The sequence below is a fragment of the Nomascus leucogenys genome, chromosome 14, assembly GCF_006542625.1.
Source record: "Nomascus leucogenys isolate Asia chromosome 14, Asia_NLE_v1, whole genome shotgun sequence".
In the NCBI taxonomy this organism is placed as follows: Eukaryota; Metazoa; Chordata; class Mammalia; order Primates; family Hylobatidae; genus Nomascus; species Nomascus leucogenys.
Genome location: NC_044394.1, coordinates 39,045,701 through 39,066,723, shown reverse-complemented (window position 1 = coordinate 39,066,723; position 21,023 = coordinate 39,045,701). Strand labels below are relative to the sequence as shown.

Genomic DNA, 21,023 nt, shown 5'->3' with positions numbered 1-21,023 from the left:
TCAGGTGACCATCAATGGAAGAATGAATAAACAAAATGTGGTATAAACATACAACAGAATATTATACAGCCTTAACAAGGAAGGAAACTTTGACATGCTCCAACAGAGATGAAACTTGAAGACATTATGCAAGTGAAGTCAGTCACGAAAGGATAAATACTATATGATTCAATTTATATGAGGTTTCATAATAAATATATGATTCCACTTATATGAGGTTCCTAGAGTAGTCAGATTCATAGTGACAGAGTAAAATGGTAGTTGCCAGGGGCTGCAGGGAGGAGGGAACAGGGAGATATTGTTTCACTTTTGCAAGACTAGAAGAGTTGTAGAGATGGCTAGTGGTGATTGTTGCATAACAATGAAATAGATATATATGTGTGTGTATATATATAGTATATATATGTATATATATGTATGTATACATATGTGTATATATATGTATATGTATGTATGTGTATATATATATGTGTGTGTATATATATTTTTTTTTAGGGACGGAATCTCGCTCTGTCACCCAGGCTGGAGTGCAGTGACATGATCTTAGCTCACTGCAACCTCCTCCTCTAGCAATTCTCCTGCTTCAGCCTCCCGAGTAGCTGGGACTACAGGCGCACACTGCCACACCCGGCTAATTTTTTTGTATTTTAGTAGAGACAGGGTTTCACCGTGTTGCACAGGCTGGTCTCGAACTCCTGAGCTCAGGCAATCCACCCGCCTCGGCCTCCCAAAGTGCTAGGATTAAAGGTGTGAGCCACTGCGACTGGCCCAATGTGAATATATTTAATGCCATTGAACTGCACACTTAAAACCGATTAAAACTGTAAATTTTGGGCCTGGTGTGGTGGCTCACGCCTGTAATCCCAGCACTTTGGGAGGCTGAGGTGGGTGGAATCACAGGGTCAAGAGATCAAGACCAACCTGGCCAACATGGTGAAACCCCATCTCTACTAAAATTGCAAAAAAATTAGCTGGGCGTGGTGGCGCGTGCCTGTAGTCCCAGCTACTCGGGAGGCTGAGGCAGGAGAATTGCTCGAACCTGGGAGGCGGAGGTTGCAACGAGCCCAGGTCGTGCCAGTGCACTCCAGCCTGGGTGACAGAGTGAGACTCCATCTCAAAAAAAAAAAAAAAAAATGTAAATTTTGTTATATATATTTTATCACAGTTTTCCTTTTTTTTAAAGAATAAATAGAAACAGGTGCCCTCATGGAACATTTAGTCTAAATGATATAAAACATAACAACACATTTTGCTTTTACATACTCACTTGACCCCTGTAAGGTGTGACGGTGCAAGTATTCTTGTACTCCCTTCACCACCACAGTTTACAGATTGGGAAACTGAGTTTTAGCACAGTTATTGGATTCATACAAAAGCAGTCACATCAAGAAGCAAAGATGGGACTGACTCCAATCTAGAACAAAGAGTGCTAAGTGCTGGAAGAGAACAAAGAGAGAGCAATGGGAGTCCACATTCCTATTGGTGGAACTATGCTATCTTTTGGAATTCCTATTTGAAATCAGTTTAGGCTCCTTCTTGTCCAAATGGAAACAGACCATGCTTGATGTCTAAAAGGCAACATGAACAAACAAAAACGCTGGAGCTAGAGCCCCTGGCTGGAGAGGACTGCTCCACCTACTTGAGCCAGGAAACCTTGGGCAAGTTTCTGAACCCCTTTAAGTCTCTATTTCTTCACCTGTAAGATGAAGATAACAGTGTTTCCAGAGAAAAAATTTTTTAAATGAGATAACTATGCACAGCACTCAGCAAGGTGCCCGGCACATGGTGAGGGGCCAGGAAATGATGGCTAGTAATGTTAGCTTTGAAAGATGCTAAATACCAGTGACAAAAAGAGTGAATAACTATGGAGTGAATAACTATGCAGAATATACTCTACCATGTGCTGTGAAGGTCACAAGGAAACAGAAAGTAGAGGAGCCTCCAGCCTTATTCAGAAGGTATGGCAATAAACACATGATAAATAACACAAGATAAATAACAACAGTAACAGTGGAGGGAAGGAATCAAGAAGTCTAAATATATTAGTTGAGTGCAGGACACTGTGCTAGGGATTTTAAGCACATTATCTCATTTAATCGTCACAAAAACCTGGAGGACAAGTAATATTTTCTATTTTATAGATAAGAGAAGAGCCAAATGAATGATATGGATAGCAAGCAGTGTGAGCTCAAAGAGATTCATCACCATAAACAGGGTGGTCTAGGAAGGCTGCCTGTAGGAAGAGGTGAGGGCTGATGGGCATCAGGCTCGCTGACTGGATGGAGAAAAGCAGAGAATCTCCTAAATCAAGAAGATTGGAGGGAGTAGTAACATATGTAACCAAGTCTGAGACTGGTTTTAAAAGTCACCTCTTTTAACCACAACAAGCTGGGTCAGCAGAAAAAGCCTGAATGTTATTTATATCTTTTCAGACTACTAGGTTAGCGCAACATTTCTGGGTGATTTATCTGCTAGGTCAAGAGCAACAACCCTTAACTGATGCTCCTCTGGGCAATGTATTTACACTGTTTTCCTTTCCTAATATCCCAAGTAAATAAATAAATAAATGTAGATTATACAGAAATATGCTAAAAGTGGTTCTACAATGTTGCCTCTTCAAGGCATGAGATGAAGAGTGAAATACAAAAGTATTCCATTATGTGAAATAAGCATCTTAACAAATTTGTGAGGATGCACATTGTGGAGATTTTTTTCTCCTTTGCATTTTTTCTATATCTTTCATATTTTCTATCAGTTATACATCGTTTTGTAAAAAGCACAGTTAAAGGCTGGGCACAGTGGCTGAAACCTATAATCCCAGCACTTTGGGAGGCTGAAGCGGGAGGATCACTTGAGCCCAGTAGGTTGAGGCTTTAACTACGATCGTGCCACTGCATTCCAGCCTGGGCAACAAAGCAAGACCCTGTCTCAAAAAAAAAAAAAAAAAAAAAAAGCACAATTATATGAGAATTTTAAATATTCCAATAGCCCACTCCTAAGCAGTGGCATTCCTCTAGAAAAGCCCTGGGAATATGTCAGCTCATGTCCTTGTATATGATAAACAGAGCAGGAGGAGGAGCAGGCTGACACCCCACGTGACTTTCAATGTCAGGGGTTTTAAGACCTGTCCAAGCAATTAAGGACAAATGCTCTAGACTAGACTTCTTCCCAGTGCTCCATCAACCTGCCTTGGCACCTTTCTGTTTCTGAGGGGGCTTCATAGGCAGTGTCCCTACCCTTGACCTCAGAGGAAGCAGCACTGACCACAGCTGACTTCCCCCCTCCTTCCCCCACCTTCCCTCCCCGATTCTGCACAGAAGCGGGCTTTCATGGTAGACAGAATGATCTTCTGGTGACTGCTAAGGAGAAATCTCCCTACCTCTGTAATGATATTCATGCTTCCATGCTATTCCCCTCCCTAGAAGTATTTCATGTCTCCCCAGTACCTCTAAAAAATAGTTCAAACTACTTAGCCAACATATGAAGCAAGCCCTCCACACAATCAGGCCTTATCCTCCCTTCCCAATCTCACCTCCTATCACTCCCCTTTGCTAGGCAAATAGAATAAATCCCATCACCCCCGCCTACCCCTTAACATCCAGCATTTGCTCAAGTTGTCTCTGCCAAGAAACCAAACATCCTTTTCCATTTCTACACAAACCAAATCCTCCCCATTCATCAAAGCCCTGCTCAGCAGACACCACCTCCTCAGAGTTTTCCTGAGTTCTTCCTTCCCTCCTACAGTGTTCCTCCTCACTTTACTCTTGCTGAGGGCAGCACAGCGTGACAGGATACCAGCTCTGGAGCCAGAATGCTGCATTCAGACTATAGCTCCCTCACTGCTAGCTGTGTGACCTTAGGTAGGTTCCATACTTTCTCATTGTCTTAATGTCCCTATCTGAAAATGGAGATAATCACAGTACCTTCCTCACAGCATTCTTGTGAGGATCGAATGACTGCAAGATGTATAAAGTGCCCACTTCAGTCTCTGGCACATAGGAATACAACATTAAACTTTTTTTAAAACCCCAAAAACGGGGCCAGGCATGGTGGCTCACACCTGTAATCCCAGCACTTTGGGTGGCCAAGGTGGGTGGATCATCTGAGGTCAGGAGTTTGAGACCAACCTGGTCAACATGGTGAAACCCTGTCTCTACTAAGAATACAAAAAGTAGCCAGGCGTAATGGTGGGCACCTGTAATCCCAGCTACTTGGGAGGCTGAGGCAGGAGAATCCCTTAAACCCAGGAGGTGGAAGTTGCAGTGAGCCGAGATTGCGCCACTGCACTCCACCCTGGGCAACAGAGCAAGACTCCATCTGGAAAACAAACAAACAAAAAAACAAACACAAAATCCAAAAGTCTTTAGCTATTATTATTACCACCTGAGGTCACCCCTCCCCTCCTACATTTCCTTACTGCATTTATCTATCCAATCTTGCAACTACTTTCTATCTTATCTAATTTAGATACCTACACACTGGGAAATTCTTAGCTTGCTATATACAGATAGTACAGGGCCACTGAATGAATAAATGAACGAATTCTAAATAGTCACTCTTTTAGCCTGTCCACAAGAAAACCTACATTTAATGTTTGAAGAAAGATCAAGAAAAGATTAAAGAAACAGAACTTTAAATCAAGAACTACAGTTCTCGAAGTGAACCAGTAGCATCAGCATCACTAGAGAACTTGATAGAAATGTAGAATGCTAGTTCCCTCCCCAAACCTACTGAAACAGAAACTCTGAGGGTAGGATGCACTTTTAACAAGCCCTCCAGGTGATTCCCTTGAGGCTGAATCATGAGCTCTGAGGGCAAAAAGTAACATAAATGGCAGCACAGAATGAGCACTGGATCAGGAGTAGATTCTAGGCTTCACTCTGGCATTGACCTTGCACAAGTCTCTTAACTTCTCAGAGCCTTGATTTCCTTATGTGATACAGGGATGATAACACCCAAATAGTTAAATATTGTGAGGGTTAAATGAGATTCTATGTACAGAGTTTGCATATAGTTGGTACTTAATAATTATAAGTTCCTTCCAGTTCTCTTCCTGTATATCTTACAAGGTTGTGAGCACTAAATAAAATGACTGAAGCAAAAGGGCTTTGCAAATTCCTGCCCTTGAACATCAGACTCCAAGTTCTTCAGCTTTGGGACTCAGACTGGCTTCCTTGCTTCTCAGCTTGCAGATGGCCTACTGTGGGACCTCATCTTGTGATTGTGTGAGTCAGTACTCCTTAATAAACTCCCCTTAATATAAACATCTATTCTATTAGTTGTGTCCCTCTAGAGAACCCTAATACACATAGCAATCTGAGGGACAACTAACCATTCTTGGTACAAATAGCCAGGTTAAACGTCTACCATTCACAGGATATTATGAAGTAGTTTATGTCCAACACCAGTCAGTCTACAAACAAACTCTGCAACAGAATATCTGCTTCTTGCCTGTTTATTAAAGCAGAACAATGAAGAGAATACATGCCCACCACCCCCAATATTCTGGTCAGAATTAACTAACTACTCACTGATCTTTGAATCTAAACTTTATTCTTGGAAAAGGATTTTCTGAAAACTTTTTCTAGCCCACACAAGGAAAACTGCAAACTGCTGCAGACACAATGGACCTGACTTGGGGAACTCCCCATGTATGACATCCAACTCCAAGCTGTCATCCAACTCCAAGCAGTTGTGGAAGGCTGAGATTAAGACAGTTAACATTTTGAAGCTTGTTGCAGCACAGAAAATTAAGAAATACAAGTAAGTACTCTTTCTTGCACCACACTTTTTAGCCTCGCACACCATGGCTAGGCTTTCTGTCTCTTTTTTTTTTCTTTTTTGGAGAAGGAGTCTCGCTCTGTCGTCCAGGCTGGAGTGCAGATGGCACGATCTCGGCTCACTGCAACCTCTGCCTCCCAGGTTCAAGGGATTCTTCCGCCTCAGCCTCCCGAGTAGCTGGGATTATACGCGTGTGCCACCATGCCCAGCTAATTTTTGTATTTTTAGTAGAGATGGGGTTTTGCCACGTTAACCAGGCTGGTCTTGAACTCCTAACCTCAGGTGATCCACCCGCCTCGGCCTCCAAAAGTGCTGGATTACAGGTGTAAGCCACCGCACCTGTCCAGCTTACTCTCTCTCTAAACCATGTTTTCTACTCAGGAACTGCCCTCCAGAATAAAGGGCAGGATGGATGCAAGAAATGCACAGTTAACTATGTCAGATTGTGGTCTTAGTTGCTAGCTTGAGATGAACATGCTAAGTGTTCTACTAAATTGTACCAGGTTAGAATGTTCACATGAGGCCCACGCATGAGACAGAGTAAGAATTATTCCACCAATCGCTCAGACCCAGGACAACTTTTGTGAGCATGTTACCTCCACTGAAGGCTCCCTGAGAGCAGCTTGTTAATATTTGTATCCCCAGAGCCTGGCACAGGCCTGGCCCCCAACAGGCACTCATAACTGCCTACTGAAGTGAACAGACAAAATTATTCAGGTGTAAGCCCCATGCAGCTGTTGAGAAGTATTATTTTATAAGCAGGGAAAATTAGGTCCAAAGGGACTAAAAGTTGAAGTCAGTTAAAGAACGTAGTCTTTGGGCCGGGCGCAATGGCTCACTCCTATAATCCTAGCAATTTGGGAGGCCAAGGCAGGTGGATCACGAGGTCAGGAGTTCAAGACCAGCCTGGCCAAGGTAGTGAAACCTCGTCTCTACTAAAAATACAAAAATTAGCCCGGCACTGTGCCAGGCACCGGTAATCCCAGCTACTTGGGAGGCTGAGACAGGAGAATCGCTTGAACTTGGGGGGCAGAGGTTGCAGTGAGCCGAGATCGCGCCACTGCATTCCAGCCTGGGTGATGCAGTGAGACTCCGTCTCAAAAAAAAAAAAAAAAAGAATGTAGTCTTTGATGCCATTCATCCAGAGCAGGGCTTCAATCCTGTGCCCAAACCCTACCTGCCACCACTCCCCACAACCACCTCTGCTCCATTCAGACTGGTGCTCACAGATGTGCCCGTGCCCCACTCCCTGCCTCATTCAGCTGTCCCTAGGCCCAATGATCTTGTTTTCTGCATGCAGAGTTCCTACCCATCCTTTATGAACAGCCCTCAGACTCAAAGAAGCCAGTCCCTGTCACCCCAGCCTCTTCTGAATTCTTTCTGACTCCTTTGGCACTTACAATCTACACCACTCATTGTTTCATGCATCTCTGTCTTCTCTCCTGAAACCGTAAATCCATTGAGGACAGGGATCAGAGAGGGACCAGCTCTCCTTTTTTTTTTGGAGACAGAGTCTTACTCTGTCGCCCAGGCTGGAGTGCAGTGGCACAATCTTGGCACACTGCAACCTCTGCCTCCCAGGTTCAAGCGATTCTCCCGTCTCAGCCTCCTGAATAGCTGGGATTACAGGCGCCCACCACCATACCCGGCTCATTTTTGTATTACTAGTAGAGGCAGGGTTTCACCATATTGGCCCGGCTGGTCTTGAACTACTGACCTCAAGTGATCCACCACGTTGGCCTCCCAAAGTGCTGGGATTACAGGCATGAGCCACCACAACCAGCCTACAGCTGCTGTTTTTAATCATTAGCTTTGTAGTTGTTATTTTATTTCTGTATTCCCCCTCCCTCCCACCAATCCCCCACCCCCGCACATTCTTTTAAAAGAATACTAACAACACTAAATATCACCAAAGTCACTTTGACACTTTGTCACAACAGTACAGAATATACATTAGAACCTAATTCTGCCCATTAATCATTTACCTGAACTGAACTGAAATGACCTATTGGCTACCTGGCAGTGGGGAGCCATCATCATCTTTAGTCAAGCATCTTATGAGCAATGGTGAATCCTGGGGCCTGGTAGGGTATTTTCCTTCACAGGTCACAGACGGGCCAGTTGTTTCACTTACCCTCTCCAGATAGAAAATCCAACCCTAACTTAAGTATTCTGTTACTAACAGTGGCAGTTTCAATTTACTGAGCTTCTACTATGTTCCAGATACGACGCTAAGTGTTTTCATACATTATCTCATTTAAACTACATTACTCTGTGAATATGAATCTTTCTGTCTCTCTGTCTGTCTCTCTCTCTCTGTCTCTCTCTCTCTCAGAAGACTGACAAAGTAAACCTCAGAAAGCAACACAATTTTCTGGGGTCACACAGCCAAGAAATGGGGGCCAGGTCAAAATTCAACTTAGGTCTTCCTGACAGAGGTATCAAGCTCTTTCCACTTGCTATATATCCCTATATCCCTTATATTTGGCTTTTGTTGTTGTTGTTGTTTGTTTGTTTTTTGAGACAGAGTCTCACTCTGTTGCCCAGGCTGGAGTGCAGTGGCACAATCTCAGCTCACTGCAACCTCTGCCTCCCAGGTTCAAGCGATTCTCCTGCCTCAGCCTCCCGAGTAGCTGGGACTACAGGCGCATGCCACCACGCCTGGCTAATTTTTTTTTGTTTTGTTTTGTATTTTTAGTGGAGACGGGGTTTCACCGTGTTAGCCAGGATGGTCTCGATCTCCTGACCTTGTGATCCGCCCGCCTCGACCTCCCAAAGTGCTGAGATTACAGGCGTGAGCCACCACACCCAACCACATTTGTATTTTAAATCCCCTTTAACTTCTACCCCTCATTTACTACCTTGTCATTTCAAAGGTGTAGAGCTTCCTATTATAAAGGGGACAGAAAGGAAAACAATTCCCCCAAGTTTTTTCTGGCTCCCTCCATTAACTGGCTGGAAATTAGTTTTTGGAGTGTGGCTGCCACGCAAGAGCACCTGAAGAGAGTGGGAAAGGACACGGGAAGAAGTAAGGAAGTGAGAATCCAGAGACTCTCCAGTGGGCAGCAAGGGACAAGATGTCAAAAAAGGTGGGAAAACTCTCTTTTGGGGTCCATCATGCATTACAAAAGATACTATGCCAGAAAGTAAAGAAAGGCTCCTAAATGCTAATTAGCCAACAGGAGAGACCTCAATAAGTTTATAGGCTCCGCTAAAGGCTGGAAAGTAAGCTAGAATTTCATAATAAAGCAGAAAACAAACAAATCACTACTGCTGAAATCAGGCCCATAAGAACACCAAAGATCCTGGCTCATAAAAGACGTTTTACCAGTCCTTCAACCAACCAGGAGGAACCCAGTTTTCAAACAAACTAATCAGCATTCTTGACTGATCAAGTGGCATAAGCCACTGCCTTGGGTAAAAAGGCAAGTTGCTTTCTTAGTAAGGAAGTCCCATATGGTGGCCATTTCAGTATTCCTTTACCTACACTTTGGGCTTTCCTTATCCATGATTCTGGCCATCTCTGGTGTCCCCAGGTGTCCACAACCCCCCCTATAGGATTAACAGATAATGCTGAGTACTATTCTCTCTACATTGTCAACAAAAGATTTCAGCTTTAGTAAATTTAATATGAAGTGGGGGAGGAAGCAACAGTCAATGTGCAGAGTACTACAAAGAATATCAAAACTTGAGAACTTTAAGGGATCTATCACATCTCATCTCCAAACACTTTGACAGACAGGGGAACTTCAAACCAGAAAGGGCACAAGGTCATATGGAGTCACTGACAAAACCACTGCTAGAGTCCAGGCTTCCATGATTCCCAGTCCAGGGCTCTTATCATTAAATAACACAGCCTCCCTTCTTTCCTGGGAGGCAGTGCAGGCATGCCACCCCCCTGCCAAGATAATTACCCTCCAAGAGCCCCTCCTCCTATCCCAGTCCCTCCTACAGCCCAGCTGAGTTGCAGCTCAAATTAGCAAGTCCCGGAGCAGGGGGCATTTCTGGGAGGGTGCCCAGTCTGAGGGTTGCTGGTACCGAAGAGGAGGGACAAAGATGGAGAAGAAGGTGACATCCCACAAAGGGTTTGGGAGAACTGGGTCCTTGGGGCAGTGGCAGTGAGCCTGCTGGGCTGGATAAAGATACATGCAGTGGCATCTCCCAAAGCGCATTGGGGAAGCAGACCAGCAATTGGCACCACCTCTAGCAGCAAAAGGAAGGGCTGAGCCTTGACGGGCAGGGAAGCCTGGGGCATCTCCGAGTCCAAGTTGGGCCTCAGGGGTGCCTCCTGGCAGAGTGGCACTGGCGCCCGTGAGGTGGCACCAGTGCCCGGGAGGAGGCCCGAGGACACAGATGCCCTGCCTGCCCGTGGGATAGCACCGGCACCCGACGAAGGCCCAGCTCGCCCGTGAGGTGGCACTGGCGCCCGGCGAACGCCCGACGACCAGGATGCCCAGCCCGCCCGTGAGGTGGCACCGGCGCCCAGTGAAGGCCCGACGACCAGGATGCCCAGCCCGCCCGTGAGGTGGCACAGGCGCCCGGCGAAGGCCCGACGACCAGGATGCCCAGCCCGCTCGTGGGGTGGCATCCGCGCCTGGCGGAGGCCCAGCCCGCTCGTGAAGTGGCACCGGCGCCCGGCGGAGGCCCGCGGTCCTCACCAGCCGGATCGGCGGCCGCCGTCGCCCAGCCTCCTGCCCCACACGCGGCCTTACCGAGGCACTGCCCCACCGGTGTGCTGAACGGGTTCCCCAGGAGGAACTCCATCTTGGGTGGACAACACGCAGCGGCCCGGGCCCCCTGTCTGCCACCTAGGTCTCCGCTGTAACCCGTCGGACTCCCGTCCTGACTGACACTTGCCCCCTCCCCACCCTCTGGAGCGCCAGGCCCTTGGCCCCGCCCCCTTGCCGCGTCTCTACTGGGGGACACCTACAAAGCCCGCCTCCGATTGGCAGTTACACCTCCGTCAGTAAAGCCCCCACCCACCCCGCAGCGTCCGATTGGGCGGAGGAGCAAGCTAGGTCACCGGAGTCCCTGTCAGCCGTGGCGGCACCTCCCCTGGCCCGCCCCCAAAGAGGAAGCTGCGCATTTTGATTCCTCTGTATATTGGTCAATCTAAAGGATTCTTAGTATTATTGGACAAAAGACGAGTCAATCACGCAAATAGAAGGACGGAACAGAGGCGAATCTAGGAATATCCCCGCCCATAGAAAGTACTGATTGGAGAAACATTTATTTTCTCTACGGCTGGTTGGTGTAAGGAGTGTTTCACCGCCCGGAGATGTGGTCACGTGACTTGTCAACTTTCACCCAGGATGTCTCCCTCCTGACTTCCCCTTAGCAACCAAATCGCGGCGCTTGGTTCCCCAGCAACCGGGAGACGCGTCTGCTGCGTGGAACCAGCCGAGTTCCCAGCGCTTGAGAAGGTGAGACCTGGGAGCTGAGGCTCCCGGAGGACTAGCAGGGACAGATAGTGCCCGACTTAACTGTTTCCTGTAACCTTTTTCTCGGAGAACGCCGGCCCGAACGCCGCCCTTCTCATTTATAAAATGAGCACGTAGGTCCTCTCCCAGCCACTTTACAGTCGTGCTGAGACAGCCAAGACATTTTAGTCCTGGGCTTGTCAAGCTTTTGAATTAAAAAAAAAAATAGTAAGGGAGAATTTCCCGAGGGAGAAGGGCCAGAATGGATTTTTAAGGGGTTCCGTCTTCCAGCCTCCTTTCATAGAAGGAGAGGTACCCGGTCCACTGATAACTTTTCTCAGAATTTAACCATCATATCTGACCTCATAACTATCAAATGATTTCATCTTGGTACTGTATATACTGCTTTGGATGTGAATACGGCTACTCAGGTTCCATATCCGTCTCTGTCAGTAACTCATTGTACGACTTTGGACAAGTTCCTTTCCCTCCCTGGAGCCTCAGGTTCCCTAGCTGGGAAATAAGGGCATTAGGACTCACTTTTTATGGCCTCCGGAGCTTACATGTACTTAAATAATGCATGTGCACTGAGCACACAGTAAGCATTCAGTAAGTGATTGATTTTATTCTTTTTAAAAAAAAATTTTGTTCATTATTTATTTATTTTTAAAAATGGAGACGGGGTCTTGCTATGTTGCCTGGGCTGGTCTTGAACTCCTGAACTCAAGCAATCCTCCCACCTCGGCCTCCCAAAGGGCTGGGATTACAGGTGTAAGCCATCTCGCCCAACCAATTTTCTTCTTATTAATTCATGGCCAATAGGGACTATAGTTTTCAGATCCTGTTGACCCCAGGTTATCATTTCCCAGGAAAATTCTGGATCTGTTATCTGTGAGGAGGACACTCCGTTGACAGTTGTGTAAAACTCTGCTGCTTTCCCCAGCTCCAACCTCTCTGGTCTTCAATAACACTATCATCAGGCAAGTCAAAGGGGACCCAGGTTGGGTGGTAAACTATAAGATCCCCATAGAGGAGGATTGTTTGGGCCTTGGCCCTAAACCCAGGACAACTGTGAGAAACATTGTGAGCTATGGCAATGATAGTCCCCAGTACCCTGGGTACAGTTGAGTCATGATTAGGGAAATGGACTCTGCCATGTGCTAAGCGTATGAAGTTGGGCATGTTAATTAACCTTTTTAACTAGTTTCTGTTTTCTTATCTGGATATTGGTGAGTATTAGCCCCACATGTAAATTAAGTTTCTAGAAATTTCTCCCATCCACATCTTGCTAACACCCTGGTCATCTCTCACCTCAGTACTTCTGCAATTCTCAGTACTGCTGCTAGAGTGAGCTTCTTAAAAACTAAGATCTGATCACATTGCTGCCCTTATTTTTTTTTTATTTTTTGAGATGGAGTTTCGCTCTTGTTGCCCAGGCTGGAGTGCAATGGCACGATCTCAGCTCACTGCAACCTCCGCCTCCCGGTTTCAAGCGATTCTCCTGCCTCAGCTTCCTGGGTAGCTGGGACTACAGGCGTTCACCACCATGCCCAGCTAATGTTGCTGCCCTTATTAAGCCCTAGGTGCTTTCCAGGGATTCTAGGATAATAACAAAACTCCCACAGACCTCTCCAAACTTGCATCACTTCAGCTAAAATGCAACAAGTCTGTTCTCTCCCACCTAAAGGGCCTTGCCATAAAGTTATCTCCTCCTTCTTTCCTACTTGTCCTTCAAATCAGCCCTGTCTTCCTCGGCCAGGCCAGGTGCCCCAATGTACAATTTCATAGTTCTCTACACCTACAAATTGTCATGGTTTGTAGTTAAATATTTGTATTATTGTTTGATTCATGCCTGAAGCTGGAGTAAAGTCCATCTGTTTTATTCACAGCATATAGCAGTTACTCACTACCCATGTGTGGACTCAATACGTGATCTCACACAAATGCAGGAGGGAGAAATTATCCACCTTTTACAGATGGGAAAGCCAAGGCTTAGATAGGTGAAGTGAGTTGCCAAAAGATGCACAGTCAGGATCCAAATCCTGCCCTGATGTGCTTAACAAATAGCATGTGTAATAACAATCCCCCATTTCCTAGCATAGCAATTGCTGGGCTTGACTGAAAGCAAACTTGATCTGTCACAGGTACCAGGCCCTGATGAAGTAGGAGGGATAAGTCAGCTAAAGTTTTGAAATCAAAATTAAGAGTCATTTCCCAAAGTATAGCACCTTTTTTTTTTTTTGATGGAGTCTGGCTCCGTCACCAGGCTAGAGTGCAGTGGTGCGTGCTCTCGGCTCACTGCAAACTCCGACTCCCCGGTTCAAGCAATTCTCCTGCCTCAGCCTGTCGAGTAGCTGGGATTACAGACATGCGCCACCACACACAGCTAATTTTTGTATTTTTAATAGAGTCAGGGTTTCACCATGTTGGCCAGGATGGTCTTGATCTCCTGACCTTGTGATCCGCCCACCTCGGCCTCCCTAAGTGCTGGGATTACAGGTGTAAGCCACCGCGCCTGACCCCCCACCCCCCCCAAAAAAAGGCCAAACACTTTGCAGAAAACATCAGCCAAATATAACACATTGAAATTCCCCCAAAGACAAGTTGATGACAAGTTATGGGAAACCTTAGGGGAAACCATTGCGTAAGAGTGGGGAGCTAGAGAGAGGCTGAGGGCTGGAACTGTCTTTGGGGGTAGAATCAGTCACCCCAACGAGGTGGAGCCAGTGTGAACAGATTGGAGATAGTGGGAGGAAAAGGACCAAGGTCTTGGGAGGACAGAAGGCACAGGTGGAGAAGGGGTAGGGGTTGAAGGGTGTGGAGGCTATGCCTCCCCTGGAAGCAAGAGAGAAGTGTGCACAAGAGCTCATTGGGACATTTGATGAGGGACGGTTCAGGGCAGAGGATGCATATTTGCAGAAGCTGCATCCAAGTGGATGGTCAGGGAGGCAAGAGGAGGGCAGTCTTAGAGGGAAGTCTCTAAGACCAGGTAACAGGATTGTATGGCCCAACCTGGCTTTTCAGCGGACACCATTAGCCCTGCACCAGAAGTTTCTCCAGCAGTGCCCAGTGGAATGAAAAACAGAGCACAGGGTCTGCCTAGCATTAGGGACCAGCAGGGCAGAAGGACAGGAGGTTCAGGGAGGCCCAGATGCTGGGAAGGCATGTAGACAAAGATAGGAAGTAGGGCCAGCAGGGAGGCAAGAATCAGGGGTGGAAAGCGGGGGACAATATCCCTCCTGGATGTCCTCATCAAGAGGGTTGATAAGGATGAGAATGTGGTCCAGCCACGAACAGCAGCCTGGAGTCAGCCTCACAGTGTGACTGATCAAATCTACAGATCCCCCCTGTGCTGTGGTGTCTCAGTCAAATCCCTCTGGACCATTAGCAACAGAATCTACTGGAGGCTGGGCATGGTGGCTCATGCCTGTAATCCCAGCACTTTGGGAAGCAGAGGCAGGTGGGTCACCTGAGGTCAGGAGTTTGAGACCAGCCTGGCCAACATGGTGAAACCCCATTTCTACTAAAAATACAAAAAATTAGCCAGGCGTAGTGGTGGACACCTGAAATCCTAGCTACTCGGGAGGCTGAGGCAGGAGAATCGCTTGAATCCGGGCGTTGCAGTGAGCTGAGACCGTGCCATTGCACCCCAGCCTGGGCGACAGAGCGAGACTCTGTCTCAAAAAAATTAATTAATTAATTTGAAAAATAACCTACTGGAGCTAGCTTAAGTAAAAGAGGATTTCATGTGAGAAACAGGAAACTCTCATGAGGCCTGGACCTAGGGACATTAGGGACTGGAAAGCCAGCAAGAAGGAGGCAGCCTTCTTGTCAGTCTGTCTGTCCTTTGTCTTTTGTCTTCTGATTCCCAGGTTCCCATCTCTGCTTTTCTCTGTGCATCTGCCTCCTCCCCCTCTTGCTCTCTGCTTAACCATGTGCCCAGCCAGCCCACACTCCCTATTCCTCCCCAGCTCAAGCAGCCAGCTCCGATGGGCACTCTTATTCCATAGCCTCAAGTTCACATCTCCCACGGGAAGGACGTGAATGGGCAGCTTGGGTCAGGGGCTCCCTCTGCACCAGGAGAAGCTTGTGGTGTGGTGGGGGGCACACACACATGACTGCCTGGAGGGGATGAGGTGCTCAAGGAAGAGGAGCTGCAGGCTGACAGGCCTGGCTGGGGCTGCCCAGGGAGCACAGTCGGTGGTTGGTACCCACAAGCCCAAATGAGGATGGGCACACAAAGTCAGAGGCCTGACACAGGGCCACAGTCATAAGATGAGCCAAGATCACAGGCTAAGGAGACCAGTGTGGACACCAGTCCAGTGGGTCCAGCGAGGGTCCCAGCTGTGGCTGTAGGGTCAAGGGATGAAACCCTGTGGACAGGCCCACGTAGTTGCCAAGAAGGCCTGGAGCAGCCTTGATGTAAGTATACAAACCCCGAGATGCAGCAGACCCAGGGCCGGGCGTGGGGTGTTCCTCAGAGTGCCAGTGGCCACAAGACACTATAGGGGGAAACCTCAGCCAGACCCTGCCCTCAAACAGAGAAAGAAGCGGGCCGTGAAGGAGGAATGCGGTGTTTTTTAGGGAAAACGTGGGGGAAGATGAACCGGCTGTGCAACTCGATGGAGCCGAGGGTGATGGACGATGACATGCTCAAGCTGGCTGTCAGGGACCAGGGCCCCCAGGAGGAGGCCGGGCAGCTGGCCAAGCAGGAAGGCACCCTCTTCAAGGATGTCCTGTCCCTGCAGTTGGACTTTCGGAGTATGTATCCAAGGTTCAGGGGTGGTGGCCAGGGTGGGGCCCCCCTGGCTTTCTCTGCTCCATCTTCAAGCCCCAGGATTCCATGTGAAGTCTACGGTCGAGGTTCCCACATCAGCATTAGGGCCTACCTGGGTTACAAGGCATAGGAGCAGCACAGATGTTTGTAAAGTGTCATACTTAGTGTCTTCATCATTTGAATATCCACAACACTCCTGATTCTGAATAAGAATAGAAAACAAGATAAAATTGTCCCATGCCAAATCTAAGTGAGCCCCCAAGACTATGCTGTTTCCATCACACAACTCCACATGGGTGTCCTTGGAGTGGGGGTCCCTGGCAGGCAGAGCCTAGGAAGTCCCACGTAGCCAGGAGCAGAGGGTAGGACGTGTGGGAGAATGAGGGAGAGCGGGCACTGGGAGGGCAGCTTCAGGGAAGGGGTGACCAAAGACAGGCTGGTAGCAGGAGGAGCACAGGCCCTTGAGGCAGGGAGGCACATCAGGAGTGGGAAGATGTGGCTCAGGACCAGGCGGACCCTTACTGCTTCAATGTCCCGTCTGTGAAATCGGATGGCTGTCATCCCTGTCTCAAGCATTGGGTGGGGGGACAAGGTGAGACAGCACATGCACAGTGCCTGGCTCACACAGCGAGCCAGGCACAGTAAGTCAAGGCAGAGGCGGTCCGAGGGCAGTGAGAGAGGTGGGCAGGGATCCTGAGACCCCTTTTGTATCGTGTGCAGGCAAGGGCACAGCAGAGTGACCTGGTCTGATTCACATTCCTGCTCTGTCTTGGGGCCCCTAGGCTGGCCGGCATCCAGTCAACAGCAAGGAGGTATTGAGACCCTGCCTCAGTCCAGCCCTGCTGCCAGAGCCAGGGACACGACAGTGGGCAAGTCAGGCATGGCCCAGGCACAGCCCCATGAAGCCCACAGGCTCCCAGGGCTGACCACCCAAGCAGGGAGGACCCTGAGCCACAGCCCCGAGAGGGGTAAAGGGGCACAGAACAGGTGCGGCAGGAGGGGGCTTTTGCAGCTGACCGCTTTCCCTCTGTTTCCCCTCCCCAACCTGAGGTTCATGCAGCCAGTATTGAACACCTGCCTGTTACATGCCAGGTACTGTTCTAGGCACTAGGGATTCAACTATGAGCAAAAAAAGACAAAAGCCTTGTCCTCGTGGAGCTGATATTCAACTTGGCGGGGGACAAAGAAATAAAATGAATAAGGAAAATAATACTATTTGCTAAAGGTAATATGTGCTGTGGAGGAAAAAAGGAAGGAGAGGAGAAAAGGCAAGTTGGGGGTGGAGTACAGTGTTTTATAGGGTGGCCAGGGGCTTCACCAAGAAGGTAACAATTAAGCAACGACTTGAGGTAGGCGAGGGAGAGAGCTGCTGTGCAGATCCACCGGGGAAAGTGCAGCAGCCAGTGCAAAGGGCCTGGGGCAGGCTGGACCCCGCCTTATCATCTCTGCTGAGGAAGCCAGTGTGGAGACAGGTCAGGGAGGTCATGGGGTCAGCTGCTGTCAGCTTGGAGCCAGTGGAAGGTGTTTGGCTCTTATAGTGAGTGAAGTGGGGATCCTGGGAGGGTCCTGAGCAGAAGTGGGACAGGATGGGACTTAGGATTTCACAGGACGCTGCTGGCTGCGTGAGGATAGACCGTGGAGGCCAGGGGCTGAGGCAAGGATCTAGTAAGACGGCCACTGCTGTACTCCAGTGAGTGATGACCACAGGCCCGGCTGAGTTGGTGGCCACAGAGGCAGATTTAGTGTCTTTGTTGAAGATTAAATCGGCTTTTTTGGCAGTCCTGTCATGCTGGTAACTCATTTAGAGCTAACTGCCAAGTACATCCTGATTTGTTGTGTTGTTTTGGCTTTTCCTCCTGAACTGCTGACACCTAGGAAAAAGCCAGCATGCTGTCGTGTGTGGCAGAGCACCAGATGTGCAGGAGCCACAGGGGGAGTGCTACTGCTTGGGGGCTGTCAGATCAGGGCCAGAAAAGGCACCTGGAAAATCCAACCCAGGGATGGGAGGTGGCGGGGAGACTGGGGCAGAACTGGCCCCACCCTGGAAGCACAGGTGGGAATTGTGGCCAGTATCATTCTGGGAAATCTGGCCACAAACAGGGAGCTGAAGAACAGGCACCAGTCCCACCCAGCCCTGGGAACCCAGGATAGGTGCAAGGCAGCAATCCAGCTCTAGGGGAAGGGCAGTGGGCCCCTCTGGACCTGGGTCAGAGAACCCTGTCCTCCCCAGACCTTTGTGCAGGGAGGGGAGTTAGGAGGGGTTCCCCACTTTCCCACTGGGACTTTCACAACCTCACAGGCAGGCTCTACCCCTCTGAATGAATATTGAAACTGCAGCTGGACTGTATGGTGTTTTTTTTTTGGTTTTTTGTTTTATTGTTGTTTTTTTTTCTGTAGAGACGGAGTCTCGCTCTGCCACCCAGGCTGGAGTGCTAGAGTGCAGTAGTGCGATGTCGGCTCACTGCAACCTCCGCCTCCTGAGTTCAAGCAATTCTCCTGCCTTAGCCTCCCAAGTAGCTGGAACTACAGGCACATGTGGCCACGCCCGGCTAATTTCTTTTTTATTTTAGTAGAGATGGGGTTTTACCATGTTGCCCAGGCTGGTTTCGAACTCCTGAGCTCAGGCAATCTGCCTGCCTCAGCCTCCCAAAGTGCTAGGATTACAGGTATGAGCCACTGCGACCAGCTTTTTTTTTTTTTTTTTTTTTTTGAGATGGAGTCTCACTCTGTCGCCAGGCTACAGTGCAGTGGTGCGATCTAGGCTCACTGCAACCTTCACCTCCCGGGTTCAAGTGATTCTCCTGCCTCAGCCTCCAGAGTAGCTGGGACTACAGGCACACAGCACCACACCCAGCGAATTTTTGTATTTTTAGTAGAGACGGGCCAAGATGGTCTCGATCTCTTGACCTCGTGATCCACCCACCTCGGCCTCCCAAAGTGCTGGGATTACAGGTGTGAGCCACCGTGCCTGGCCACTAATTTGTATTTGTATTTTGTATTTTTTTTTAATGGCATGCATCTCATTTATTGAAAACATTATATTTTACCTTTCTCAAATTGAAGACTGCAAAAAATAAAAGCAGTGCTTTACTGAGTTCTCATTAACCTCAGGAGCAGCAGCGCTGCCTCTCCACGCTCCAGGAAACCCTGGCTCCTGCGTGCCACATCTATTGCACCTCACTTTACAAAACAGTCCTGAAGCTTAATCAAATAAAACTATTGTACATTAGAAAAAGAGAGCTGGGTGTAGAAAAGCCAGTTGTGGTGTTCCCTTTAAGCAAAGGCTGCTCCGCAGTTGGGGCATCTTTGCTTCCTCAAGGCAAAATAGCAGATGAACCCAAAGGGGAACAGGATGATGGCCAGGAAGATTCCCAGGAAGGTGAAGCAGTCCTCCAGCACCCTATCCCTGCAGACAGGACAGCCTCTCATGATGACGATGGCATTGACAGGGTACCAAGTGATAGTCCAGCTGTGGTCATTGTAGACCCTGGGGTGGTGGTTGGGTATCCCTGTGATGAGGTAAGGGGAGGGCAGGCAGCGGCAAGGGGTGGGCAGCAGGGATGACGCCGTAGCCATGCGAGCCCTGGCCGGCCCCTAGGTTGTAGGTGGGCAGCCACTCCCACAGCAGGGGCTTGTGGTCCATGGCAGCCCGGCTCTGGTCAGTCGGTCCTGGCAGGGGACACAGTGGGGGACGTGGCAGGGATGCAGCAGACTGGTAGGCTCAGGCTCCTCTGAGGCACAATGCCTCAGCACCGATTTTTATTTTTATTTATTTATTTAGAGACAGAGTCTTGCTTTGTCACCCAGGCTGCAGTGCAGTGGTGTGATCTTGGCTCACTGCATCTCTGCCTCCTGGGTTCGAGTGATTCTGCTGCCTCAGCCTCCTGAGTAGCTGGGACTACAGGGACACTGGCTAATTTTTGTATTTTTATTATAGAGACAGTGTTTTTCCATGTTGGCCAGGCTGGTCTCAAACTCCTGGTCTCAAGCAATCCACCAGCCTTAGCCTCCCAAAGTGCTGGGATTACAGGTGTGTGCCACCATGCCCTGCCACAGGACCAATTTTTTTTTTTTTTTTTTTTTGAGACAGTCTCACTCTGTCATACAGGCTGGAGTTCAGTGGCGTAATCTAGGCTCACTGCAACCTCTGCCTCCTGGGTTCAAGTGATTCTCCTGCCTCAGCCTCCAGAGTAGCTGGGATTACAGGCACGTGTCACCAGGCCCAACTAATTTTTGTATTTTTAGTAGAGACAGGGTTTCACCATGTTGGCCAGGATGGTCTCCATCTCTTTTTTTTTTTTTTTTTTTTTTTTGAGATGGAGTCTTGCTCTGTCACCCAGGCTGGAGTGCGGTGGCGCGATCTCGGCTCACTGCAAGCTCCACCTCCTGGGTTCACGCCATTTTCCTGCTTCAGCCTCCCGAGTAGCTGGGACTACAGGCATGCACCACCACGCCCAGCTAATTTTCTGTATCTTTAGCAGAGACGGGGTTTCAGCACATTGTCCAGGATGGTCTCGATCTCTTGAACTTGTGATCCACCCGCCTCGGCCTCCCAAAGTGCTGGGATTACAGGAGTGAGCCACTGCGCCCACCCTTAATGAGCATATTCTAATTTTATAAATTTTAGAAATCATTACAAAGCAAATATGGAAAAAAGGAGCATATAAACAACAGAGCTGTACGTGGCTTCTGGGAAAACCTGGCAGTGAAGTTTGGCCTCTAGAGTGTTACATATACAGTACATATTTACTTATACGTATGTGTTATTCAGAACTCTCCTGGCTGCCAGTGACAGAAACCAGACTCTGGCTTACCTAGCAAACAGAATGAACCAGCTATGTAGCTGGCGTGGGTGGTCTTCACAGGCCACAGGAGCCAGGCACTTCTATGATATCAGAAACCTGCCTCGTTCTTGCATGGATGACTTATCCCCTACGTATGGACATTTGGGAGCTTTTCTGCCCCTTACGTGCCTGAGGGATTCCTTTGGACATATATACAGTGTAGAGACAGATTCCATGTAGAGAAATTATAGTTCAAAGGGT

The 21,023-nt window shown here is 48.5% G+C and overlaps 2 protein-coding genes and 1 pseudogene across 9 annotated transcripts in view; 1 reads left to right on the top strand and 2 right to left on the bottom strand.

The window, feature by feature from the left end:
- The window catches only part of TOM1L2 (target of myb1 like 2 membrane trafficking protein), a 135,053-nt gene extending 124,364 nt beyond the window's left edge, over positions 1–10,689 (bottom strand). For 3 of the 8 annotated variants that reach the window (XM_003279863.4, XM_030827641.1, XM_004090380.3), the window contains exon 1: positions 10,494–10,626. In XM_003279863.4, the coding sequence (XP_003279911.2) occupies positions 10,494–10,545 (52 nt within the window). In that variant the 5' untranslated portion in view covers positions 10,546–10,626. Of the gene's footprint in view, positions 1–10,493 lie in introns of all 8 variants that reach the window. The other 5 variants (XM_030827643.1, XM_030827642.1, XM_030827640.1 and 2 more) reach the window with 4 other exon arrangements.
- A 456-nt stretch (positions 10,690–11,145) lies between these two features.
- Positions 11,146–21,023, top strand: part of DRC3 (dynein regulatory complex subunit 3) — a 43,630-nt gene continuing 33,752 nt past the window's right edge. The window contains exons 1-2 of the mRNA XM_030827284.1: positions 11,146–11,204; positions 15,786–15,962. Of these exons, the coding sequence (XP_030683144.1) occupies positions 15,803–15,962 (160 nt within the window). The 5' untranslated portion in view covers positions 11,146–11,204; positions 15,786–15,802. The remainder of the gene's footprint in view (positions 11,205–15,785; positions 15,963–21,023) is intronic.
- On the bottom strand, positions 19,252–19,621 carry LOC100598228 (annotated as a pseudogene).